This window comes from Podarcis muralis, chromosome 9 (assembly GCF_964188315.1).
Source record: "Podarcis muralis chromosome 9, rPodMur119.hap1.1, whole genome shotgun sequence".
In the NCBI taxonomy this organism is placed as follows: domain Eukaryota; kingdom Metazoa; phylum Chordata; class Lepidosauria; order Squamata; family Lacertidae; genus Podarcis; species Podarcis muralis.
In genome coordinates, this window is record NC_135663.1 from 12,249,825 (window position 1) to 12,277,637 (window position 27,813).

The 27,813-nt window shown below is 45.0% G+C and overlaps 1 protein-coding gene across 1 annotated transcript in view; it reads right to left on the reverse strand.

The window, feature by feature from the left end:
* The window catches only part of ANTXR2 (ANTXR cell adhesion molecule 2), a 149,292-nt gene that overhangs the window by 40,775 nt on the left and 80,704 nt on the right, over positions 1–27,813 (reverse strand). Inside the window, exons 15-16 of the mRNA XM_028743825.2 lie at positions 25,151–25,318; positions 21,258–21,338 (exon numbers count right to left, since the gene is read on the reverse strand). Coding sequence (XP_028599658.2) covers positions 21,258–21,338; positions 25,151–25,318 — 249 coding nt within the window. The remainder of the gene's footprint in view (positions 1–21,257; positions 21,339–25,150; positions 25,319–27,813) is intronic.

A 27,813-nucleotide genomic window follows, 5' to 3' on the forward strand; every position in this document is an offset into this window, starting at 1 on the left:
AACATTTCATGTTTCATAACTTACAACCAACGCCTTGCAGTGTGCTGGAAACAGATATTTGCACCTGCCAAAACTAAGATCATGGCCACTGGGCCCATCACCTCCTGGCAAATAGATGGGGAAGAAATGGAGGCAGTGAGAGATTTTACTTTATTGGGCTCCATGATCACTGCAGATGGTGCCAGCAGTCACGAAATTAAAAGACACCTGCTTCTTGAGAGAAAAGCAATGACAAACCTAGACAGCATCTTAAAAAGCAAAGACATCATCTTGCCGACAAAGGTCCGTATAGTTAAAGCTATGGTTTTCCCAGTAGTGATGTATGCAAGTGAGAGGTGGACCATAAAGAAGGCAGATCGCCGAAGAATTGATGCTTTTGAATTATGGTGCTGGAGGAGACTCTTGAGAGTCCCATGGACTGCAAGAAGTACAAACCTATCCATTCTGAAGGAAATCAGCCCTGAGTGCTCACTGGAAGGACAGATCCTGAAGCTGAGGCTCCAAGACTTTGGCCATCTCATGAGAAGAGAAGACTCCCTGGAAGAGACCCTGATGTTAGGAAAGATGGAGGGCACAAGGAGAAGGGGACGACAGAGGACAAGATGGTTGGACAATGTTCTCGGAGGTACCAGCATGAGTTTGACAAAACTGCCGGAGACTGTGGAAGACAGGAGTGCCTGGCGTGCTCTAAATGACTAAACAACAACAACAACCTTGGTCAAACTTTCAAGCTAGACACAGGCAAGGCATCATCTGTAAGCTTTCATTCCTTATCTGGGGGGGGGGGGAATCATACCCTACAACAGTGCATGGATTTACTTAAAAAAACACAATGCTCTGTACATGACAAAACAGAAGGAGTAAAGACTTCCTACTATGAAAAACAGCCAAGTGGAAATTCCTATCGGCCCGCACCAGGTTTGCTTAGTGCTGGAAGGGAGGACGGAAAAGCGAAGTTAACCGATATTGCTTTAGCTACAATCTCATGTCACTTATGTGTCCGGGCCGACTAAGAGGAGAATGTCCGTTAAATGGAGGATGACAGGTAGTAATTATTTGAAAGCAATAGATCGTACGTGAAACAAGGACGGCTGGGATGAGGTGTCAAGAGCAGGCCATTATTGCTGACAAGGCTGGAGTCAGCCGTAACAGCTGTCTCTCTCCCCCAGGTGAGCTGACCCTGCCTGCCGTAATCCCAGCTCCACTGAGGCCGAACCGGGCAGAGCTCAGAGCTCAGTCCCGGGAAGAAAGACATTGCATGGTTATTAATTGCCATTTGGACAATGCAAAACCCTTCGTTCGTTGCAAATCTTCTCTGGGATGCTGAACTTCCCTTTACAGCGCATATGCTTGCCTGTTACAGCATGTCTCCGGCTACCAGCTGCTTCACTATTTAAGGCATTATGGGATGCCCTCACTTTTCCACCAGCCCTTGCCCCGACCCAAGATCGTAACAGGCCAGTAGGACTGTCTCTTTACAAGAGAGAAGGGTCCAATTCATGGGGGATAAGTCCATCAATGGCTACTGGCCACAATAATAATGTTTGTCCGTTTGTTGCAGCTGGTGCCCAGCAAGGACTGGGATATTTTGGGGAAAGTTTACCTAGGAGTTTTTGCTGTTGTTACTGATATTAACTTTTTGTATCTTTATTTTTATGTGAAAATTGTTTGGTTTGGTTGTGCAGTTTTTCATGTTTTATTTATTTTTATGACTGCTTTGCTATGTTTGTAATTATGTAAATATTTTCATGTTGTAAGCAGCCTTGAGCATTGTTTTAACTGCGGAAAGGTGGCATACAAGTAAGATGATGATGATGATTGCACCTCCATGATTAGGTGGTTGTGGTCCAATATCTGCGCTGCTCTTCTTCTGCTGGGCCATTCAAAGCTGAGTCTTCCCCAATGCCTCCATACTCACAAGTAGACTCTACCACCTAAGGAGGCTCATGGTGACAAAGCCTCTTACACCAATGTATTTTAACACGGAATTTTATTTTATAACAGTATACTTTTTTCAGATTGCTAAAGTTTGGAAAAGCTTTAGGTCACCTTGTTTTTAACATCCGATTTTATCGGTAATTTTAATGTACAGTCTTATATTTTACATAGAGGTTGGGACAATTAAACAGTGTATTTATTTGCTGTGACCTGACTTGGGACTTCATGACGAAGAAGAAGAGGAAGAGGAAGAGGAAGAAGAAGAAGAAGAAGAGGAGGAGGAGGAGTAGTTTGGATTTGATATCCCGCCTTTCACTCCCCTTCAGGAGTCTTAAAGCGGCTAACATTCTCCTTTCCCTTCCTCCCCCACAACAAACACTCTGTGAGGTGAGTGGAGCTGAGAGACTTCAAAGAAGTGTGACTAGCCCAAGGTCACACAGCAGCTGCATGTGGAGGAGCGGAGACGCGAACCCGGTTCCCCAGATTACGAGACTACCGCTCTTAACCACTACACCACACTGGCTCTCATAAAGGCTAAGTAAGAAATAATAATAATAAAATGGATATGGTTACAATCTCTGCATTTTCATGGTAATTTTTTTACTGCAGGAACCGTGAACACAAATGACAGCCAAAAATGGCTTTCGCCGTCTCAAAACTACAAAGCCCATAATGCAGTGTGGTTCAAGTTTGTTTTGTTTTTTAAGTGCGTCTGCTCAGACATCCGGGATCTTTAAAACCCCATATGAACTGAGAATACTGAAGGACAGGCAACGTACAATAAATTGCCAGAATTCAAAAACAGGCAGATTTCCAACATAATCTGCTGGTGGGTGCCGAGAAAATGGAAGTAATTTGCTTGTGGGTTTTGCACATGCCTTTTTGTAAGCCTCATTACCACTATCCTTCTTCTCATCAAGATTTAGCCACAAAAAACAAAATGGGGGGGAAAGTACATTTATAACACATCTCATGTGTCCCAAGATGCCTCAATATCATCATGCTTTCTCTGTGTCTTTTTTTTAAAAAATAAATAAATCTAAATATACCTATCTGAACCAATAGGCTTCTGTTCCATCCTTCCATCCTCTTCTGGGTTCTCTAACCTTCATTAGTTGGTGTTTGCATCATCTTTTCAAAAACGTCAGATGCCATCACTGCCTTCATTCTTTATCACTTCCTCTTATTCAGACAATGCAACCCTAAGAAACCTGCTGCCTTTTCCTTTTGTGTCTTAATTGCTCCCGCTGTCACTTTAGGACAAGGCAGGCTCCTTCGACAGGAAGGGAGGCTTAGCATCGAGTCAACCTGCAAATGTACAGCTTTGGTTTTGGTCCAGCTGCTGCAGAAAGGTTGAATACAATGCCCCCCGCCAAAAGCAAAACTCCCAAAGCCTTGTTTCAAGGCTACAACCATTATTGCTTCCATCTCTTACTTAAAGACGTGGAGTAACAGGCCTTTCCTTCGATTTGCATTCCTGGGCAAAAGCTGATCTGTGAACTACCACCATTTATTTCTGGCTAAGTCTCAGTTCACACAACCAACCACCATCAAAGCTAGAGCTCCAGATCAGGAGCCCACTGCAACATGGTGAGTGGAGTGAATTTATGAGGCTGAATTATAGAATTGTGTGGGTCAAACCACAGAGCCTAGGACTTGTCAATCAGAAGGTTGGCGGTTCGAATCCCCGCGACGGGGTGAGCTCCCGTTGCTCGGTCCCTGCTCCTGCCAACCTAGCAGTTCGAAAGCATGGCAAAGTGCAAGTAGATAAATAGGCAGGAAGGTAAACGGCGTTTCCGGGCGCTGCTCTGGTTCACCAGAAGTGGCTTAGTCATGCTGGCCACATGACCCGGAAGATGTACGCCGGCTCCCTCGGCCAATAAAGCGAGATGAGCGCCGCAACCCCAGAGTCGGCCATGACTGGACCTAATGGTCAGGGGTCCCTTTACCTTTACCTTAAAGGGCCCTCAAAAACCACTTAGTCCAGCCCCCTGCAATGCAGGAATCACAGCTTAAGAATCCCTGGCCACCCAAACCCAGCTTAAAGTCCTCCAATGAAGGAAGACGTTAAAAACCAAAGCCGACAAACTGTGACCCAAGCCTATAGCATGTTTGGAAGCTCAAACAGTAAGGTGTCTTGCTTACTATGGAAAGCTCCAGCCATACTCTGGCACCAGCTTTTGCCAATCTGGTTCCCTACAGATGTTTCGGGCTACAACCAGCGTTAGAAACTTAGATATACAGTCATACCTTGGATCCCAAATGCCTTGCGAGCTAAATGTTTTGGCTCCCGAACACCGCAAAACCGGAAGTGAGTGTTCCAGTTTGTGAACGTTCTTTGGAATCCGAACATCCAATGTGACTTCTGCAGCTTCCGATTGGCTACAGGAGCTTCCTGCAGCCAATCGGAAGCTGCGGCTTCGTTTCTGAACTTTTTGGAAGTCGAACAGACTTCTGGAACGGATTCCGTTTGACGTCCGAGATACCACTGTATGAGCTAGGTGCTAAATGGTTCCTTAAACCAGGGTTAAAGGTAAAGGGACCCCTGACCATTAGGTCCAGTTGCAGACGACTGTGGGGTTGCGATACTCATCTCGCTTTATTGGCCAAGGGAGCTGGCATACAGCTTCCGGGTCATGTGGCCAGCATGACTAAGCCGCTTCTGGCGAACCAGAGTAGCGCATGGAAAAGCTGTTTACTTTCCCGCCAGAGTGGTACCTATTTATCTACTTGCACTTCATGCTTTCGACAACAGTCATATTTTTCAATATGACTTCTTGGTTTTTGAAATTCATTCTGATTGTACAGATAAAATATAATGGATATAATTATACTGGATGTGTTGCTAGTGTGTGAAAACGGTCAAGATTCAAGGATCCTCAGGCATGTACCTCCAGATTGTGGAGACGTCGGGTGCCATCTTGGCACACGGGCATCTTTGCTTGGTCGCAAGCAGACCATGGTCTGACTTGGTATATTGCAGCCACCTATCTATGGTATGACCTGTCGCTGGATATCCAAGCAGCACCGTCTGTTTTTGAAGACTGTTTAAAGCCTTGCCTGTGCCCCCAAGCTTCTGTTTGTTACTCCACACCTATCTCCCTTCTTCCCCTTCCCTTTATTTTTTCCCTGTCTTGCAGAATGTAAGCCTGCGGGCAGAATATGTCTTGGATTCCTTTTCCTTTTATTATACAGTGCTTCGATCTTCAAGCACTTTAGAAATATTAAAATATTAATCTTCAGCAGTTCTGGGAAAAGAAATGCAGAACTGCTGGCTGCACTATAACCTCTGCAATACTTCGTCTGATAACAGATGGGCATGTTTTATTTTTTAAAAAATGATCTGTGCAGTCCATGCATTGACAGCAGCACAAACCATATTAGAGGCTGCTGTTTGGAATGTTTCCACCCAGTGTATTGGTCACATGTAATGTCTCCCCATCCGCTCAGATGTATTTATGTCACATTATGAATGGGACCCGGTGTCTATTAACACGTTGACCCAATGCTGTTAATTCTGACCCCTGAACGGGAATGCGAAAACGGTGGCACTAATGAAAGATCACCCGCCCATCATGCATTCTTCTGATGCAAAGTTGGCCAGACAGAAATGACAGCCCTGTCCTCGTGATCTATGCAAATCAACCAAGGCAACATGCAACCATTTCCTGTTTAGTAAGGTTTAAAATAAGGGACGCGGGTGGCACTGTGGGTAAAAGCCTCAGCGCCTAGGGCTTGCCGATCGAAAGGTCGGTGGTTCGAATCCCCGTGGCAGGGTGCGTTCCCGTTGCTCAGTCCCAGCGCCTGCCAACCTAGCAGTTCGAAAGCACCCCCAGGTGCAAGTAGATAAATAGGGACCGCATACTAGCGGGAAGGTAAACAGCATTTCCGTGTGCTGCGCTGGCTCGCCAGATGCAGCTTGTCACGCTGGCCACGTGACCCGGAGGTGTCTCTGGACAGCGCTGGCCCCCGGCCTCTTGAGTGAGATGGGCGCACAACCCCAGAGTCTGTCAAGACTGGCCCGTATGGGCAGGGGTACCTTTACCTTTACCTTTAAGGTTTAAAATGGCAAGTCAAACTTGGAAATAAATTAGTTCATGGAAGACTCAGGTTGAAATCACACAACAAGTGAATTTGCACAATCCAATCCTAGCCAAGATATGGAAAAGAGGCATTTACATCCAGCCCCTTCCTGGATGCTTTGCTCCAACTGGCGAATGGGCAGCTAAACAAGACAAGACCTAGCTCTTCACCACAGTTTCCTGTTAATGTGTGAACCCAGAAACTATGGTTAATGGTTTTACATACAAGCCAGGATATTCAGCCATGGTTTAAAGTTGGCTTAATATGCTGGTTGGTTTATGAGCCCTCCACTAGACTTCCAGGGAAATGGGAAGCTACGCTTAAAAAACAGGTAGGCAGCACTGTTGACAAGACCAATAATCTGACTGGTACCACTATTTCACCTTCTTGGTCTTTTATGTGGAATTTTCCCCTCCCACTGCTGGGCACTGTACCCTCCTATATATATGTCATGGGAAATGCAGAAAGGGACTTGGTGTATTAAGGTGGTAAAGTATTACTGTAGTCCATGCATAGTTGATCTTGAGGTTGGATGGCTGTAATGCACTCTTCGTGGGTCTGCCCTTGGGTCTGATTTGGAAGCTCTGGCTGGTTCAGAATGCAGGAGCCAGACTGCTGATAGGTACACATGGCCAGAAACATGGGAAACCATTGTTAAAACATCTACACTGGCTATTACCAAGCTAAGTTCAAGGTGCCTGTATTAATTTACAAAACCCTGAACAACTTAGGTCCTGGGTACCTTAGGGACTTCCTAAACCAGAGCTTTCCAAAATGTGTGTCACAACATGTTAGTGTGTCTGCTTGCAGCGTGTAGGTTTGTCACATGATATGTGTCTGTACCTCTTATAAGGGTTCAGTTTAACCTCCGGTTTGCTAATAAAACTGAATAACAGTGTCACGAAACAATGTGTGTCTAAAAAGTGTGTCGCCAACATGACAAGTTTGGAAAACTCTGTCCTAAACCAGTCCAGTTTAGTCACAGATCATCTACAGGAATGTCTGTTGTCCCATGAAGTGGAGAGGCTCATTTGACATCAACGTGAAATAGAGCCATTCGCGTCATCAGCCCAGTCCTCTGAAATATTCTGCCTATTCCACCAGGGTTATGCATGCAATTAAGAATCCATCTTTACCTGTAGCCTTCTGGGTGTTTTGGACTGAATCTCTCATCATTCCCAGACAGCTATGGATCTCACTGTAGTTCTGGCTTGTAGACTGCATTTGTAATTTTAATGGTATGGTCTTGAAACTCACTGAGTGGTCTTGGGCAATTCAACTTGGATAAACTTGTAAGGTGTGTGTGTGTGTGTGTGTCTATAAAAAGGTATCTAAGAAATTGCAGCTAACACTGCAATCCTAATGTTACTTGCCTGGAAGTAAGCACAACTGAGTTCAATGGGACTTAACTTCTCAGCAGACATCGTTACAATTTCTGACTAACGAACAGCACAATCCTAAGCATAGCTATTCAGAAGTAAATTATGCTGAATTAAATGAGGCTTACTCCCAAATAAGTAGGGTTAAGATTGTAGCGTTAGGACTAACTAACTAACGATTGACACACCTGCCTGAGTGCCTTGCAGAAGACGTAGGAGGCCCACAATGAAGAAATACTAAAAATAATTTACATAATCCCTTTGGTACCCCAAGTTACATTTTGTAATACTTTATTCCTTCACACTTCCGACAATCTCTTAAGGAAAACTGTTGTTATTTCCAGTTGAGGAACTGAGGCTGACGGTGTACATACTGCAGGTGAAAAATCAGCGAGCAGAATTTGAAACCGATCACAAAAAGGCTCAAGACTGACAGCCTCCCAAATCACCCACAAACAGCTCTATTTTCTGATAAAATATAAAAGGCCAATACCCCCTTTCATGAAGTGTCAAAACCATATATTATGGATTCTCCTCTGTGATCCCCTCACTCTTAGAAGTTCAACTATTAACACCCTCTTAACATAAAAAAAAATGTGTGTAGGTAAATGCAGGCAAAAAAATAAAATCTAACTTTTCTATTGAAAGTCATCCCTTAGTATTAGCTAGAAGAGAACGGATGCCATGTCAAAGAGGTAAATAAGAGTAATGAGGTCGCTGTCCTCAGAGGGTTATGTTAAACAGCATTCAGGGGTCAAAGGTTAAGCTGCTCCTTATCATTAGGTTAGCTGCCTGCCAGAGACTATTTAATAAAGGCAGCATGGCTAGCCCATTTAAATGGAAGTGATTGATTTTCATTTAGCATTTGTCCACCACTGCCAAAAAATCCATTTCAGGGTGACCCACCACGAGGCAAGTCATATGTATCTATATCTATAGTTAGTGACAGAAGGCAGCAGCGCTAAGGCTGTGCTACCTGTAATTGAATTAATACACCCTCTCTGTGTTTTGCTTAAGTAAAAAAAGAAAGAAAGAAAAAGCATACCTTTATGTTTGAGCTGCATTCAGGTTGCGACGCAAACTGTCAAGTGGGAGCATTTGTTAGCATTAAAATGCTAAGAACAGTGACACAGTTAAATGGAAATAAAAAGATGGGCAGCAAGATCTGTCACACCCCATCCTTCATGCAGGCCCATTTTTGCTGCCCGTGCCGAGGTTGATTTCGGGGAGGGGGGGGCGGATGTTGGGTGTACATGGCAGGGGGGGGAGCAGGAAAGGCTTGTGTCTGATTCCATCTCTCCTGACGTACTCCCACGGGCATAAAACAAACCCGCAAACCTTTAATTGGTAGATCAATCAAGTAAAGTTTCAGTTCATTAATCAGTGGGGGCTAATTTTAATTGCGGAGGGTAAATTTTAAATCAGCGAGGCTGTGAATTCAGGGCGCGTTCGTTGTTGATTTCACTTCCGGCACGTTATTGTAACAGGGGATGAGAAATAAGGTATTAAAGCATGGGTAGGCAAACTAAGACCCAGGGGCTGGATCTGGCCCAATCGCCTTCTCAATCCGGCCCACAGACGGTCCGGGAATCAGCATGTTTTTACATGAGTAGAATGTGTCCTTTACTTAAAATGAATCTTTGGGTTATTTGTGGGGCCTGCCTGGTGTTTTTACATGAGTAGAATGTGTGCTTTTATTTAAAATGCATCTCTGGGTCATTTGTGGGGCATAGGAATTCGTTCATTTAAAAAAAAAAATCAAAATATAGTCCGGCCCCCCACAAAGTCTGAGGGACAGTGGACCGGCCCCCTGCTGAAAAAGTATCCGGCCTCTGTATTAAAGGCTAGTCCTTTCTTTATGACGCTGGACTGTAGCCCTTTGCTTATCAAACTGTAAGTCGTTCTGCACTTCAGTGATCGATATCTATAAAAGGCACTTGCAGAATGAGACTTTGGTAAGATGCAAATTAACTGCTTTGTTTTCTGGAACTGTGGAAAGCCCTTCCAGCAGAAGTCAAGTAGAAAACAGCTCTGTGATGTTTAAAAGACATCTGAAGGTAGCACTGTTCAGGGAAGTGTTTAGGGTTTGATGTTGTATTGGGTTTTTACTGTTTTTTGTTGGGAGCTGCCTAGAGTGGCTGGGGCATTACTTTCTATGGGAAGGCGCACTTCCCACAGAAAGTAATGCAAAACGGATTAATCCGTTCCAGACTTTTAAAAACAACCCCTAAAACAGCAATTTAACATGAATTTTACTATCTAACGAGACCACTGACCCATAAAACGAAAGCAATAACCAATGTACTGCAGTCACACAATCAATCAATCAATCAGTAGCTGAACTGGGTTCCACACAGTCACAAAAACAAAACAAAAAAGCCGCAAAAGCAAAAATGAAAATAAATAGCAAAAACAGACAGACCTCAGTGTAACACTCAAAACGGAAGTGTGGCACTCAAAACGAGCATGTTCGGCTTCCGAAAAAAGTTCGCAAACTGGAACACTTGCTTCTGGGTTTGCAGTGTTTGGGTTCCAAGTTGCTTGAGTACCACGGCGTTTGAGAACCAAGGTACCACTGTATTATCTAGTTAGAGAATGGAGCTTTCTCTTAACTAGCAAGCCTCTACAGAAAACCCCAGAAAGACCAACTACAGTTCGCAATTACAGAAACCCACTAGCGGCTGCTGGCTTGATACAAACCCAGTAGACCCTCTACATTAGGGCTCCCAGACTCAGAACATCAGTGTCCACCTCTCCTGGAATATTCCATCCCAGATTGAAATCGTAAGATCCCTACCGGATCAGACCAAGAGTCCATTTAGTCATGGAATCGTAGAGTTGGAAGAGTCATCTAGTCCAACCTTCTGCAATGCAGGAATCTCAACTAAAGCATCCGTGACAGATGGCCACCCATCGGTCCAGCATGAAGAGCTAAGTGGGCCAAATTTCCTGCTAGCTGCTCACCTCCGTCGCTCTTGCGGCAGCCTAGGTGGCACTGTGACACCCTCCTAGCCTCTCCCATATTCTCAGTATAAGAATACAACACAACCCTGCTGGATCAGCCCAAAGGCCCATCCAGTCCAGGGTCTTGTTCTCGCAGTGGCCAAGCAGATGCCCATAGGAAGCCCTGAAAGAAGAATCATAGAATAGAATCATAGAATCATAGAGTTGGAAGAGACCACAAGGGCCATCGAGTCCAACCCCCTGCCAAGCAGGAAACACCATCAGAGCACTCCTGACATATGGTTGTCAAGCCTCTGCTTAAAGACCTCCAAAGAAGGAGACTCCACCACACTCCTTGGCAGCAAATTCCACTGTCGAACAGCTCTTACTGTCAGGAAGTTCTTCCTAATGTTTAGGTGGAATCTTCTTTCTTGTAGTTTGGATCCATTGCTCCGTGTCCGCTTCTCTGGAGCAGCAGAAAACAACCTTTCTCCCTCCTCTTGAATGCAACAACATTCTCCCCACTTGGGGTTCCTGGTGACTAGGATTCAGGGGCATATTGCTGATCAAGTGTGGAGGTAGAGCATAGCTGTCGTGATTAGTAGCCATTGGTAATAATAATAATAATAATAATAATAATAATAATAATAATAATAATAATAATAATATTTTATTTATATCCCGCCCTCCCCAGCCGGGCTCAGAGCGGCTCAGAGTGGCTAACAACAATAAAAGTAACACAGTTTACATAAAATCACAATCAATTAATTGAAATACATTCTAAAATCAATTCATTCTAAAATCAGTTCAGGATCAAATTAATGGCAACCATTGGGCTAGCATTCTATGAGGATTACCAAAGGAGGGGGTCAGACTGTGCCTTGGCCAAAGGCCTGGTGGAACAGCTCTGTCTTGCAGTCCCTGCGGAAAATGTCAAGTCCTGCAGGGCCCTAGTCTCTTGTGACAGAGTGTTCCACCAGATCGATGCCATGGCTGAAAAAGCCCTGGCTCTGCTTGAGGCCAGCCTAACCTCCCTGTGGCCCGGGACCTCCAAGATGTTTTTGTTTGAAGACCGTAAGGTCCTCCGTGGGACATACCAGGAAAGGCAGTCCCGTAGGTACAAGGGTCCTTTGCCGTATAGGGCTTTAAAGGTTAAAACCAGCACCTTAAACCTGATCCTGTACTCCACCGGGAGCCAGTGCAGCTGGTAAAGCACCGGGTGAATGTGATCCCGTGGCGAGGACCCCGTAAGGAGTCTTGCCGCGGCATTTTGCACCCACTGGAGTTCCTGGGTCAGTCTCAAGGGCAGCCCCACGTAGAGTGAGTTACAATAATCAAGTCTGGAGATGACCGTTGTGTGGATCACATTAGCTAGGTCAAGGTGAGAGAGGTAAGGAGCCAACTGCTTAGCTTGGTAGCCTTATCCTCCAGGAATCTGTACAATCCTTTTTTAAAGACCATCCAAGTTGGTGACCATCACTGCCTCCTGTAAGAGCAAGTTCTATAGTTTATCTATGTGCTATGCTGGCGAGATGCTTTCTTTTGTCCTGAATCTCACAGCATTCAGCTTCCTTGCATGTCCGCCTACACTGGATTGCTTCCTATGGGTTTTAAACGCAGACAAAATGTTGGTACTCATGACCGCATTTCTTTTAAAGATGCACAAAAAGAAACCACCTTTCATGGAAGATGCACAACACCCCTAACAGCGACGCCTCGAGAAGTTAAGACGGCACAGATTTTACTTGGTGTGCGCACTTCGAAACGTTAATAACTCAACTCTTTCATATTTCTCCCTCCCCCTCCTACTTTTTAATATCTTAATGAAACTGTACTTCATTAATACAGGCTATGAGCATGCAAAAATTAATTGTGAAAATAATAAAATCACCAAGAGTTATAGGAGTACAATAAAAGGAAGGGATGGGAAGAGGTAAAATGAAATCTTCTTCTTCTTTTAAAAGTGCTCACCTGAAACTAGATACTTCCCATTTGGCTCACTTGCAAAGCCTTCCTCTTTCTGGGCTATGTTTCTATCTTTAAGCTTCCAAATAATCAAGTTTAAGGGTTCTGTATAAATAGCATTTTTTTAAAAAACAGTGATGCAAATGGTCTTTGTCTTAGCAGGGCTGTAAACCAAGGTGCGCGCGCACACACACACACACACACACACACACACAAGGTTCAAATTTATTATAGCACTACTTCATACCCTCCAACATTTCTTCTATGAAAACAGGGATGTCCTATTCCATAATAATTAAAATTATAATTATACCCCGCCCATCTGACTAGGTTGCTCCAGCCACTCTGGGTGGCTTCCAACATATATAAAAACATAATAAAACAGTAAGCATTTAAAAACTTCCCTATACAGGGCTATCTTGAGGTGTCTTCTAAAGGCTGTATAGTTACTTATCTCCTTGGCTCACGGACCGCACAACGTTATGCCCTCCAACACAGGCATAGGCAAACTTGGCCCTCCAGATGTTTTGGGACTACAACTCCCATCATCCTTGACCACTGGTCCTGTTAGCTAGGGATGATGGGAGTTGTAGTCCCCAAACATCTGGAGGGCTGAGTTCGCCTATGCCTGCGCCAACATTTCTCCAATGAAAATAGGGATGTCCTAAGGAAAAAGCGGGACATTCCGAGATCAAATCAGACACCAGGATGGCTTCTGTAAATCTGGGACTGTCCCTGGAAAACAGGGACACTTGGAGAGTTCTGCTGCTTACTCCCTTTTCCAGCAAATCCAGAGCTCCTGCAGTCAACAGCTGCTGCGATTTCAAAGGCTACCATTTGCGTTTAGCTCCAGCTTTCATTGTGTGGCTGGATTTTTGAGGCTGGGGAGCATTTGGTCAAAACCTATGTTTTTCTGCAAATCTCCATGTTCTGCGATAAATAAACATGCTTCAGTTATATAATAATAATAATAATAATAATAATAATAATAATAATAATAATAATAATTTATTTATACCCCACCCATCTGGCTGGGCCTCCCCAGCCACTCTGGGCGGCTTCCATAGAAACCAAAAATACAGTAAAATATCACATGTTAAAAACTTCCCTGTTCTGCTAGTGAAGCGTTACCTTAGTCACCATCTATGCCTGGCCTCGGTCCAGTATATCTGAAGGAGCGTCTCCACCCCTATAGTTCTACCCAGACACTGAGGTCCAGCGCCAAGGGCCTTCTGGCGGTTCCCTCACTGCGAGAAGCCAAGTTACAGGGAACCAGGCAGAGGGCCTTCTCGGTAGTGGCGCCCGCTCTGTGGAATGCCCTCCCATCAGATGTCAAGGAAATAAACAACTATTTGACTTTTAGAAGACATCTGAAGGAAGCCCTGTTTAGGGAAGCTTTTAATGTTGGATGGATTACTGTATTTTAATATGTTGTTGGAAGCCGCCCAGAGTGGCTGGGGAAGCCCAGCCAGATGGGTGGGGTATTAATAATAAATTGTAGCTGTTGTTGTTGTTACTACATGGGAAAGAAATGAAATAGCTGATGAACCCGCACAGTTCTCTCAAAGTAATGGTGGAAGAGGTGTTTTTGCTTCAGCAAAAGGTAATATCCAGCTTGGCCTGAGATGGGCGTGGTTCTAGATCAAAATCAGCAGGCCAAGACTTTACAACAGTGTGGTCCAGATTATTAACACTGATGCGCCCAATCTAAAAGTTAAGATGCTAAGCAACATGCAATGTCCTGAATACTAGTAGCTGCACCTAGTTATGTTACCAGGAGCTACTGACAGAGAGAATTAAATACAGAGATTTATGCAAATAGTTATATTGCACAAGGGCTGGTGACAGCTCTGCAAACACATGTGCTCACCTCCATACAGACATAGAAAAAAAGTTATATAATAGAAAAATGTGTGCATGTATTTTGGAGGTGTGAAGAGAGAAGGGTGGAGAAATGGAAAAAGTGGAAGACGCCTTCCTTTAAAATGGCAAGTAATAAATGCAGCACCCTTTAAGGAAGCATTTTACTACAACTTCCGTTCAGCTGTGGCTACATCACTTGTACATGGTATGCATGAGATCATAGGTGCATCTAGTTCACTGTGAAAATCTGTAATCCAGTGAATCCCCAAATCCCAAACTATTTCTCATTATCTACACAGCACTATCAGCATGCAGTCAGTGTTAAGTTTTAACAATCACCCAGATATGATTGTCAGCGTTTACTTGGAACATGTCCAAAAAGCGAGTAAACATATTTATTTTCAGCCATTCATAAAATTCATCTGAGATTGTCAGCGTTCACATGTGACTGTCAACAATCACCACATTGTTACTTTCACTATGTCTCTGTGTATGTGTATACAGACACACATGCATATATATCAACAAAAAACGCAGTGCAATATGGACTTTTAAAATATATTGTCAGTCAATAAATCCTGTGTCTATACAAGCGCATCATATTTCACAAAAGAGCATCTGATGTTCCTATGTGGACAGTGTGTTAAGGACTTCCCTAATTAATAACCCAGATTAAAACCTCTTGGCAATCAATTAAGATTAATGACAGACGTCATTCTCCATTCTCTGTATGTGTCTCTTTCTTGCCCCTCCTCCCGGTGCCCCCTTCACAGGCTGTGAAAACCTTGGGTCGTGAAACTTTAATCCTGTTATCTGTTGCCTTCTCCATCTGAAAAGCCTACAGATTAACACAGCAGACATTATCGAATTTACAACCAGCCGCTCGGACAGCTGCCCTATTTTCTACAGTTAATGGAAAAGGAACTAATCTGGTTAAGAGAGCGGGACTAGTTCATAAATCTGGGTGCACAAGACAGTTAAAGCTGTCACGTTTCCTCCCGAGAGGAGCAACTGAATTAAACTGTCAGCTTTCTGCTTGCTGTTTCTGGGAGGGTAGCAAGCCCTTCTGTAAACTAGACTAATGAGATACGCAGCATTAACATAAACCACGTCAGTTCCCAACAGGTCATAATGGCTGTGCTGGAATCAGGGAGCTTGCGTTTTTATGATGGAGCATAGTTATATATAGATATGGAAGGGGTCTCATTCCCTGGCAGCCTCGTTCCGATTAAAGCGCAACTGCTTTTGTTCCCATCTACCTCGTAGTGGGGTATCCTGGTGGAATGCAAAAAAAGGGAGAAAAATGGCTATATCAAATATTGGCAATGCGCTGCAACAGAGAGGGCCAAGGTAAACCGCGAAACAATCCCAGCCCTCTAATGCTTTGCAACGTAGCCAAGTTGATATTTGACAGCTGCAATGGGGAGAGGGAAATGTGCAATGCACACAGGAAGAGAAAGGAAGGGAGCTTCACCTTCCTGAGCAGACAGGATCCCACCTGCATGCTTCTACGCAGCAGGATGTATGGCACAGCACATCCCAGGTATTCATCACAGTCAATTTGCTGCCTTGCGACTGGCTGCCAATATTAGTACCCTCCACCTTTGGAAGAAACAATTTTGTCTCCCACTTTCCTCAGCAGTCGTCTTAAAAAGGTAAAGAGACCCTTGACCCTTAGGTCCAATCGTGACCGACTCTGGGGTTGCGGCGCTCATCTCGCTTTATTGGCCGAGGGAGCCAGCGTACAGCTTCCGGGTCATGTGGCCAGCATGACTAAGCCGCTTCTGACGAACCAGAGCAGTGCACGGAAACGCCGTTTACCTTCCCGCTGGAGCGGTACCTATTTATCTACTTGCACTTTGATGTGCTTTCGAACTGCTAGGTTGGCAGGAGCAGGGACTGAGCAACGGGAGCTCACCCCGTCCCTGGGATTCGAACCGCCAACCTTCTGATCAGCAGGTCCTAGGCTCTGTGGTTTAACCCACAGCACCACGTCATCTTAGGATCAAGCAATAGCCACTTCTCAAGGATGCAGCATGTTCAAGCAGCCACTGCACACCAAGGGGGCTGTCGTATGGCCAGGGTCAAACATCCTTGAGCCCTCAAACACAATCCACACACAGTTGGTCTTCCCAAGGGAAGAATCAAATGCCCAATGCACCAAATTCTGGGCACACAGAGGTAGAGAGGGCAATCCAGAAAGAGGCACTGGGACTTCACTGACTGGGTACTGGGAAGAAGAGGCAGTGTGGCGTTAACGGTTGTTCACACATTAAAACAAACACAGGTGCAAGCAGACAAGTGTTTGTATGAAAGAGCACACACTTGCTCGGTTGTAAAGCTCAGCTGCTAGGTACGCAGACTGTACACTCACCGAACATTACATGTGCAAGGCAGATGCTCTACCAATGAGCTCTGACTCCCTTGCCCATGAAGTGAGCCGGCAAAAGAAACCACAAGACGTAACCAGCTGTACTTTTGAATAAATAAGGTGTATTATTCATTGTATCAAATTGTAGATTTAAACAGAAGTCTCATAAAGTTCAACGAAAAAAGCAGAAGACCCAGTGGATCAGTTCATTCTATCGTCAGTTCATGCATAAGGTCCATACATATATGATCCATACATATTATATATAGGTGTCTATTCCACCTGTCTGTTCATAGAGTCCAATAACCCACATGAAGAGTCGTTACAGTTCCACAGTTCCACAGAATCCATTCACAGAGTCTAAGACAAGGATTTCCGGAATATTAGCCTTGTTTTGCCATCCTAGGCTTCGCCAGTAGTACAGGCTCATATGCAATGTTACAGGATAGTGGATCTTATAGCATAGTATTGGTTGCAAGGCTAATATTCCGGAAATCCTTGCCTCAGATTCTGTGAAAGGATTCTGTGGAACTGTAACAACTCTTCATGTGGATTATGAACAGACAGGTGGAATAGACACTTATATATGTATGGACCTTATCCATGAACTGACTATAGAATGAACTGACCTACTGGGTCTTCTGCTTTTTTCGTTGAACTTTATGAGACTTCTGTTGAAATCTACAATTTGATACAATGGATAGTACACCTTATTTATTCAAAAGTACAGCCGGTTACGTCTTGTGTGTTTATTGAGTATGTTTCACGTAATCAGAGGTTTGTTGTTGTTTAGCAAAAGAAACCAGCCTGGGGTTTCCTGGTAAAGCGTAGGCAGGGGGCAAGCTCAATATAGCAATCTCTGCAGCTTGATTGTGTAAAGAAACAGATCAAGAAACACAATCTGATTCTTTAACACATCCGCTTTATCTTTCTGCTGTGCTGTGTTGCAACTGGCCCTGGCATTCCAGAATGCTTTGCAAGAGGCAGGAGGGAGTTGGCTCTTGAAGCCTGTTTGGTAACAAGAGGTTCTCAAAACTCCACCGCTGCGTTCAGAACACGACCTGCAACCACCAGGATCCATTTCCTATTTTAATTCTAGAGCCAACTCAAAGCCCTGATCCTGAACCAAATTCTGCTAGACCCTGGCAAATTGGCACTGTGCGAGGGGTAGTGAAAAATCTGTTTGGAGTTCATAAGAACTGTGAAGTACAGCATGCTTGCGTCTTTTCCGGATCAACGGTAAGTTTCAGTGTCAGTAAGTTTCAACAGCCAGCAAAACCTAAGAGGAAGCGGGGAGAAATAATGATAATGTCCTCAACACACAAAATAAAAAAAAACCTTGAGTGGTGTATGAGTCTGTGTGCCAGTCTTGGACTCATAAATCAAAATGCATGAGCCGGCTTAGATAAGGAGCAAAGGAGCATAATGCGCATGTTGAAAGCTGTGCCAGTTTTCTGTCTATTGCTGCCCGAAACCCCTTGAACAACAAGCACTGAAAGGGGCGGGGGGGGCAACACCATCTCCTGCAACAGCGCGACAAGGTGTCGCTGCGACAGCGTTTCAACACTCAGGCAGCTGCCTCGGTTGTGGCGATGTGGTCTGAAGGTGAACGTAACCTCAATTAAATCCAAGAAGCACTTCTGAGAATTAATTGGCTGTTTTACAGAACAACCCCAAAAGTATTGCTGATCTCCCTTTCTTCTTCTCCCCTCTTTCTCTCTCTCGACTTTAAACAAACGGTGAGGGTGTGTGGCGATGCATCATTTATAAATTACCTTGTTGGCACACACACACACACACACACACACACACACACACACACACACACAAAATCTACACCCGCCCCAAAACACCGCTTTGAAAAACGGGGAAAAAACAAAAACAAGCCCAGCTCCTGCTGAGGACTCCGGCACGTTTGATGGAAAGCCTTCAAAAGAGTTCACGGCTTAATGCAGGCTGTCTATGTGGGGACTTCGATCCATACCTGCTGTCCCCTGTCAGTCCCTAGAAACCTGGTGGCAGATGTTGCCACGTTAAGTTGTCTCTGAAGTGGCTCTCACTCCCCATCTCCCCACCACAACAGAGTCAAACTACATTAGATCTCTTCTATTTGTGCCTCGGGCATGTTTGGGAGCGCAGCTGTGCCAGCCGCCCCCCACTCTACCTTTCGTGTTTCAGGGCTCCCCCTCTCCCCACCCCCGGGCAGGAAATCTGAGACCAAAAAAACACTGTTTTTCCATCCTTAACTACATCTGCTGACAACCCAGAAGCCTCGCTGCAGGCTGGCGCTGGAGTTGGGCCTCTGCTCCGAACAGATGTCGACAACAACCTGCTAGCTCACACCTGTACAAGCCTCCCTCACCTCGCCGGTTGCGGGCTGAAAAATTCATGACTCCGAGGAGTTCCGTCCACAATCAAAGCTTTTCCGATCAGCGGCGGGTGGCCCTCAAACTGGGCCAGCATCGCTCTTAAGTGTCTGGAAGAACTGCAGAAAGGAGAGGCGGGAGAGAGGGCCCTCTCCTTTCTGGTTCTTGAGGCTTCAGCTTCAATTATTTCATCAGAAACTCACATTCAAATGGGGCTTCCTTGGCAAAGTGGAACGAGATGACAGGAGCCCCTTTCGTTTCGCTCGCTGTTCAGCGTGACAGTTGTATTTGCTTACTGTGGTTTTGTTTACTGATTCACACTCGCGTGAGGTACTGATCTGAACTGAGGAATAAACGAGCAAATTTTCCTTCAGGGGATTAAAACGTGCTTCCCCCCACAACCCAGGCAGAAGCTGTGTTCTTGCAACACCACAAGTCACACCCAAAAGATGATAACTGTCTTTAGCACTGTGTTCAGCAGCCAAATTATAGACTCTGTTTTCAACTCTCTTTCTCTCTCTCTCTGATTTTTTCCACAGAAATCAAACACAGGCTGCTGTTTGTTTTAGAGGTAACAAAAGTCTTCTCTCCTGGAGGCCTTAAGAAATGAGAGTCCATTTTTTCCTCCCTGTCGTGTAAGTAACTTACAGAAAGTATCTACGTCAAATAAAAGGCGGTCAATATTTAAACTTTTTTACTGGCAAGCACCCAAACCCCTCACTTGATCCAGAAGTGAACCAGTCACAAAAAGGGTTTAGGCACAAGTAAAAATAAATTCAAGAGTCTGCTGCCTTGTTGTAACTGATCAAAATGTATTGAACGGGTAAGATGAATGAACTAAACACTGAAGCTTGATGCATGCTCTATTAAAGATAAAGAATTTTGGATAGGAGGTGGCTGAGGAAATTTAACAAAGACCCAAATATGCTGGCTTCCTCTTCATCAGTCTCTCTCACATCTGCATGCTCATGTCATCTTCTCTGCGAGTCAAATGCTATAATCAAATTTAGCACTGACAGCCAAATAAATTCTGTAAATATCTCTGTCCCCCCCCTCCAACACACACATTTCCTGTTTGTCAGTTTCCCAGTAACTCAAAACCTTGCCAGAATTTTGCATTACTATTTGGGATCAACAAGTCTTGGATATAAAGCTAATAAAAAAGGCAAAACAAATCCACCAGGTGTCCCTTGCTCTTGTGGTTTTATAAAGTCCCAGTAAGTAAGATGGAGCTAATTAGTCACAGCCCTCTGATTTATATTAACTGCATGCAAATATAAAATGTTATTTGCTACAGCCCTCCATTTAATGGGACTTCAATGCACTCCCCCTTATAGGCTTTGGTCTGGGGAAAAGGCGGTGCCTCAGTCCTAAGCTTAATGTCCACTTTTAGGTCTGGCAAAAGCCTCCCTTTGCAGACCACCATAAGTCACACAGGGAGCGATTTGAATTTCAGCCATTCTCTGCCATTTTGGAAGGCTGTAAGGGAAGGAGATCAGAGACTAGTGGTGTACAGCATCTGTTCTTCGATATCAGCAGCTTGCGTGTTGCTAGCTTGCACTCTTTATAAAGATTTGAGGAGTGGTGTTATTACGCCTCTACTAATATCCATGCCAGGTCACTCAACCATTGCTACTGTGTCTAGCAGATCAAGATTACCAGGTGACAGCAGAAACTTAAATATATATATATGCAGCAGGGGCAATTAGAATAAGATCTATTACTTGATTGTTGATGTAAAGCCTTGGAATGTACCGTACTTTTCTGTGTATAGGACTAGGTTTTTTTCTTTAAAAATTATGCTAAAAAGTGGGGTCGTCTTATACATGGATAGTGCATAGTGCATAGGGTGCATAGGCTGATGCTGTGGAAAATGGGCGGGCGATTTGCAGCTTCTGCCATTGAGGGGACAGATGAGCGGCGGATTTTAGGACGCGTGTGGGTGAGCGATTTTCAGCTATCCCCCCCCCAAAAAAAGCTCAACAACTCTATGCCATCTTCCCCCATTTTCTAAAATTTGAGTCCCCCAAAATATGGGGGCATCTTATTACATGGGGGCGTCTTATAGACGGAAAAGTACGGTATTTTGTAGAATTAAGCCTTTACCTCAATGTTCAGTACAACTGTGGTTTATTTTACTGCTATGGCTAGTGGCTGATGCAAACGAAGATTCTTCTGATCTGGTCTGGTCTGGTCTGGTCTGGTCTTCAAGCAGCTCCAGGAAGGGATGGGGGGAAAACCTTGACTGAAACCCTGGACCTGAATTTATGTAGGCCATCTTTCCATACACAAAAGGGAAGAGCCCTGTGGAGAGCGGTGAACAAACACACACAAACACATAACACGCACCTCATCTCCCTGCTGCGGTCGCATCAAAGATACTCTGTCATACTGCCGCCTCAGCAAAGCCCACAGCGCATCGAGACGACCCTGCAAAGAGGAGACCAAGAGGACGTTTGATTAGCAGGCGTACACGGCGGCCGTTCTCAGAATCATTAGCCGTCCTTGGATATGTCTCGGGGAGCATCTTCCGCCAAATGACACTGTAGGACAATGAGCGCTCCTTAAATGGGATGCTATTAAGGCATAAATTTCGCTTAATGGGAACACATTGAGCCAGCGATGTGTGATTAAGTAAGTGGTTCTTAACAATGTGTTAAATGAGTGGGAAATTCTAAGTTCAGGTCTTTTACTATTTTAACTTTAAGGGACTTTAAAAAATAACACAAAAAACCCTGCATGCACATATGAAAACCAAGTAAAGATTAAGCATCTTGTTAGTCGAAAGACTTTTCCAAACTCTCCTTTGTTTAAATGAAATTAGTCTAGTCAAAGCAGGTGCTTACTTCTAGTACTTTTAAAAAACCTAAGTCTATAAAAAGATCCAGCTGGATCAGGTCCATAGCCCATCTAGTCTACCACCCTATCCTCACACTGGCCACCCAGATGCCTGTGGGAAACCTGTGGGATGTGAAACACAAGAGCAGTCAAGTACAACATTCCTAGAGTGAACATGTTTACACATGGGGAGGAATGTTTGTCCAGCCAGCACGAAAACTTCCTGTTTCCTTCTGGGCTGGGACAGACTTCCTCTGCATGTGACTAGAGGTGGGCGTGGCCTCACCTGTGCAGGTAACGACAAAAGCACAGGGCAGGACAGCCATCTCTCTCTTCTCTTTGACTACTTTTGCATCAAAGAAGCAACATCTGCTTAGCCAAAGATGCTCTCTTGGCTTCCAACCAAGAGGACAAAGGGACCGTCTTCTTATGAGATAGTTTATAGCTATATGTTACTTTTCTAAGCTAAGTCGGCCTTCTGGGATCCTATTGTGAACAGAATGATGTGTGAGTAAACCTTTTTATACTTTTATAGAAGACTGTGTCATGTCTTATCTTTTATGAGGGAATAAGGGGAAAATACCAGCACAGTTATTATAGAGGCTTTAGCGAGCCTGAGCAAATGCATCCATTGAGTTTAAACAAAAGGAGAATGGTACTCTGCTAAACTGTGAACTTGTTAACACAAGTTGGAAAAGGATATAGTCAGACAATATATCCTCTCCTGCATCCCTGAACATTCCCACAAAACCCGCAAGCAGGATTCAAGCATAAGATAACTCTCCCCTCCTATGGTTTCCAGCAACCACTATTCACAAGAATTGCTGCATCTGACTTTGGAAGCAGAGCATACTATAGCTAGTAGCCACTGATAGCCTTTCTTCTCCATGAATGTGTCCAATCCACATTGGTGGCTCTCACTGCCTCCTATGGAAGACGGTTCCAAAGTTCAGCTATGCATTTCCAATATTTGAGGGAGTTATGCCTTCCCTCCTTGTCTCGGCAAAACACCTCCTGCATGTACCCCTTCAATTTTGTGGGTTAGGGCCCTCGTATTTACGGGACCGCCTCTCTTGGTATGCCCTGCAGAGGACCTTAAGGCCCATGCACAACCATAGTTTAGAGGTCCCAGGCCCTAAGAAAGTCAGATTATCCTCCACCAGCGCCAGTGCCTTCTCAGTGATGGCTCCAACCTGGTGGAATGCTCTGTCCCATGAGACCAGGGCCCTACAGGATTTAATGTCCTTCCGCAGGGCCTGTAAGACAGAGCTATTCCACCTGGCTTTCAATTTGAACTTAGCCTGATCTTTTATTCCCCTCCCTTCCCTCCCCTTTTTATGAAGATTACCCACTTGGGGATCCCACAGCTAATTCTCTGCTGGTCTCCTCGCTGGCCCAAATAGGACTAATTTAGCCAGCTAGCCCTGGTGATCATCTAATGTTTATTGGATGGATCTTCACCCTAAAATGATTTTTGAATTCTGAATTTATTGTTATTCACATTTTATACTGTATTTTATGCTGTTTTTTGTAGCATCAATTAAGTGTTTTAAATTTGTTGTTAGCTGCCCTGAGCCTGGTTTTCTGAACTGGGAAGGGCGGGGTATAAATAATAATAATAAATTATATTTATTTATTTATTTATTTATTTATTTATTTATTTATTTATTTACAAGACTACCTCATATGGCAGCACACACTGGAGCCTTGAGGAAGTTTATGGATTATGCTGCAACTAGAATGAGCAAGTGGAACTGTCTCCCTTTGGAGGTAGTAGACTCTCTTTCATGGGGTGGGGCGTTTAAAGAGAGGTTGGGTGGCCATCTGTCATGGTTTAAACCGCTTTGAGATTCTTTCTTTAAAATAAAAAACGGTATAGAAATGAAATTATTATTATTATTAATAATAATAATAATAATAATAATAATACAACTTTAGGTGCCAGGCAAAAATGTTTCTTTTAAACCAGGCCTTTGGCTGACCTGATCAACATCCCACATACCCTTTTAAAATGTGGCTCTTTTTTTGGGTGGGGGGGTGTATTATTGGGTTATTGCTTTTATTTTTAATTTATATACTGTGATCTTTTTATGTGAACCGCCCTGAGACCTCCGGGATAGGGCCGTATAGAAATTATAATACAGTGGTGCCCCGCAAGACGAATGCCTCGCAAGACGAAAAACCCACAAGACGAAAAGGGTTTTCTGTTGTGGAGGCGCTTCGCAAGACGAAGTTCCCTATGGGTCTCGCCATTTCCCCCCCACTTTCCCCCCCTTTTTCAAAGCCGCTAAGCCGTTAATAGGCTTTTAACAGCTTAGCCGCTAAGCCCGCTAAGCCGCTAATAGCGCTAAGCCGCTAATAGCGCTAATCCGCTTAGCCGCCAATGGGGTTGCTTCGCAAGACGAAAAAACCGCTAGACGAAAAGAATCGCGGCACGGTTTCTTTTCGTCTTGCGAGGCACCACTGTACAGCCATACCTCTTGTTACGTTCGGTTCAGGTTATGTCTTTTCAGGTTGCATCCTGCGGCGACCCAGAAGTACCGGAAAGGGTTATTTGTGGGTTTTGCCACTCGTGCATGCGCAGACGCTCAAAATGACGTCATGCGCATGCGCAGAAGCGGAGAATTGCTACCTGCGCACGTGCAGATGCGCAGACGTGGGTTGCGTTCTGCTCATGTTGCGAACGGGGCTCTGGAACGGATCACGTTCGCAACCAGAGGTACCACTGTAGTAGTAGTAGTAGTAGTAGTAGTAATAATAATAATAATAATAATAATAATAATAATAATAATAATACTCTCCAGCCAGCCTTGGGGTGGGTGCAACTTGCACCTTCTCTTTTCAGTTCCACCACAGCCTTCAGGCCCTGCACGCTCCCGTCTTTCCTGACTCTACCGCTTCCAATTGCTGCTTTTTTCTTAATGCGCTGATGCCTTTAACATCCACGGGGAGGGATGTGTTGCCCTCCAGGTGTTGTTGGACTACAACACCCATCAACCCTGACCACAATGGGAGTTGGGAGTCCAAGAACATCCAGAGGGCCACAAGTCCCCCATCCCTCTCCCACGAGATATCTAATTGGCTCCATGCATCTTGATAGGATCATGCCCTATCCCTTGGTTGGAGTATGAGCAGGTCTAATCTGAAGGAGGCCTGGTTCAAGAATCAAGGCTCCTAATACCTCCAGATGTTCCCTTTGTGCGCACACTGCAGTGCCATGACAGGCTGGGGCTTCCACTGCCCTCCCAGCAACCCACTGCCAATGCTGTTTCCCCCAGTGGTCTTAAATTAGAATAAATGGGGGCTTGGTTTCCCCAGGCTTCCCAGCTGTTCAGCCCTGATTTGCCTCATCATACAACTGCAAAGCAAACACTGCTTTCAACGACAAAAGATCTAGTGTGTACCTTAATAGGCGTGTACCACTTTTCCTGAGCAGGCAGTGAGGTAGGCTTGGGTCTCGGAGGTCTAGGCTGAAATGGCTCCTCTGTTTCTTCAGGGATTGTCACCACAGCGTTTTTGGCTTTCTCTAGTCGGGCGCCTTCTTCGGTCGACCCTTTATCGCCCCAGCGAACCTGCAGAAAGCAAGACCCGTTCTCAAAGTGGCCTTGTGTAGGGACACGTGGTGCTCAAGCCAGTGGTCAAGGTGGCCCAGTTTGCATGTAGTTCTAAGCCAAGGCTTGGCTCCCTGCAAAGAAGCACGCAGGTGGACTCCTAGACCAAAGATCATGGACCGCTCCCCTGGTCCTGCAGAACTGCCAGGGCTAAGCCATGCTTTGGCTTAGAATCACATCCAAACCTGGGCTTAGGGTTTCTCTCCCAAGTGGTAAAGCAAGAACAAACCTTGGTTACACACACCTGGGTTCAAACATAACCTTAAGCCAAACTATGGCTTCGCCCTTGATGGAGCAGCAGCAGCAGAACCAAAGAAGAAGGACTATTGCAATCTTCAGTCCAGGAACCTGCATGTTTGCACATTCATGCTAAGGTAAAGGTAAAGGGACCCCTGACCATTAGGTCCAGTTGTGGCCGACTCTGGGGTTGCGGCGCTCATCTCGCTTTATTGGCCGAGGGAGCCGGCGTACAGCTTCCGGGTCATGTGGCCAGCATGACTAAGCTGCTTCTGGCGAACCAGAGCAGCGCATGGAAACGCCGTTTACCTTCCCGCCGGAGCGGTACCTATTTATCTGCTTGCACTTTGATGTGCTTTCGAACTGCTAGGTTGGCAGGAGCAGGGACCGAGCAACGGGAGCTCACCCCGTCGGGGGGATTCGAACTGCTGACCTTCTGGTCGGCAAGTCCTAGGCTCTGTGGTGTCCCCATTCATGCTAAGCCACATGCAAATTGGAACCTTACGAAACAAAATGTACTGATTCAAGTATAATTCTCTATTAACCCCTAAGTTACAGAGCAACCCCAAGTATATCTACTCAGAAGTGAATCCCATTGCATTCCAGATGCTGCAGCACTGGACCATCAGCCAACATGATCAACCACATAAAATAGATTTGGGCCTGGGGCTAAGAGACAGTGCCTTGCCTAAGCCAGACCACCACCTCCCATGAGTTCATGGGATTTGCAGATCATGCTTTTAACCACTACACTGCACCAGCTGTGGAACAATAGGAGCTTCTGATACACATGGCCCACAGATGAGAATACTGATGCCACTCTGTAATTTTTTCCAAAAGGATTGTAACATGTCTTGAAAAGACTTGTTCTCTTCTTCTTTTCTGCATTCAGCTGTAGAAACAAGCCTCTCTCTCTTTTTCAAAGCCCTGAAGAAATGAAAAGCGATGAAATCAGTTCTTCCCTAATTCTGTGGAGAGATGCCTAAAACTGCCCTATGAATAAATTTAAAGGGGGAAATTCCAAGAAGTCTGACATCAGGGGAAGTAAGTCAATCTGGCTACAATTAAAAATTAGTCAACTGAGGGACGCTTTTTTAAAAATTAAAAATATTAAAAAGGAGCCCATTTTAACTTTAAAAATCCAACTTGACATCAAATCACATACCAGATCGCGTGAGTAAGGTCAAAGCAACCATGATCTACAGATCTCAAAAAATAACACGTAAGATTTCCTTGAGCTGCAAGAAGAGCCTTGCTGGAAAAAACGCAAGATCCATCTGGTCCAGCCTTTGCCAATCTAGCGCCTTCCAGTAGCATCCAATAGGACGGGGCAGAGCCACCCTCCTGACCCCTGGCATTACTGCAGCTTACATGGGTGAGACTGGAACAGAGTGGCAGCAATAGTGGGGCTACTGAAAAAGAGTTGCTGTGCACATTAGGCCTGGCACCCCTGGCAGATCCTGTTTTTCTAATAAAGAGTTCACTTACTCTGTGCAATTTACTGCTGGCTGGCTCCCAACACCTGCATTATGTTATAGGACTCCACCTCCTATCAGCCCCAGTCACCATGGCCAACAGTGAGAAGAGCCGTCACCCAACGACCCCTGGTGTGGAGCCCAGGTTCCCTATCCCTGTCCTGTCCCGGTCCCAAGTTGTTGTTGTTGTTTAGTCTTTTAGTCGTGTCCGACTCTTCGTGACCCCATGGACCAGAGCACGCCAGGCATTCCTGTCTTCCACTGCCTCCCGCAGTTTGGTCAAACTCATGCTGGGAGCTTCTATGACACTGTCCAACCATCTCGTCCTCTGTTGTCCCCTTCTCTTTGTGCCCTCCATCTTCCCCAACATCAGGGTCTTTTCCAGGGAGTCTTCTCTTCTCATGAGGTGGCCAAAGTATTGGAGCCTCAGCTTCAGAATCTGTCCTTCCAGTGAGCACTCAGGGCTGATTTCCTTCAGAATGGATGCATTTGATCTTCTTGCAGTCCATGGGACTCTCAAGAGTCTCCTCCAGCACCATAATTCAAAAGCATCAATTCTTCGGCGATCAGCCTTCTTTGTGGTCCAGCTCTCACTTCCATACATCACTACTGGGAAAACCATAGTTTTAACTATACGGACCTTTGTTGGCAAGGCGATGTCTCTCCCGGTCCCAAGTAGGAGGCCACAAAGAGCAGCAACAAGGAGAGTCAGTTGCACAGGAACACAGGAGTCTCCATCATACT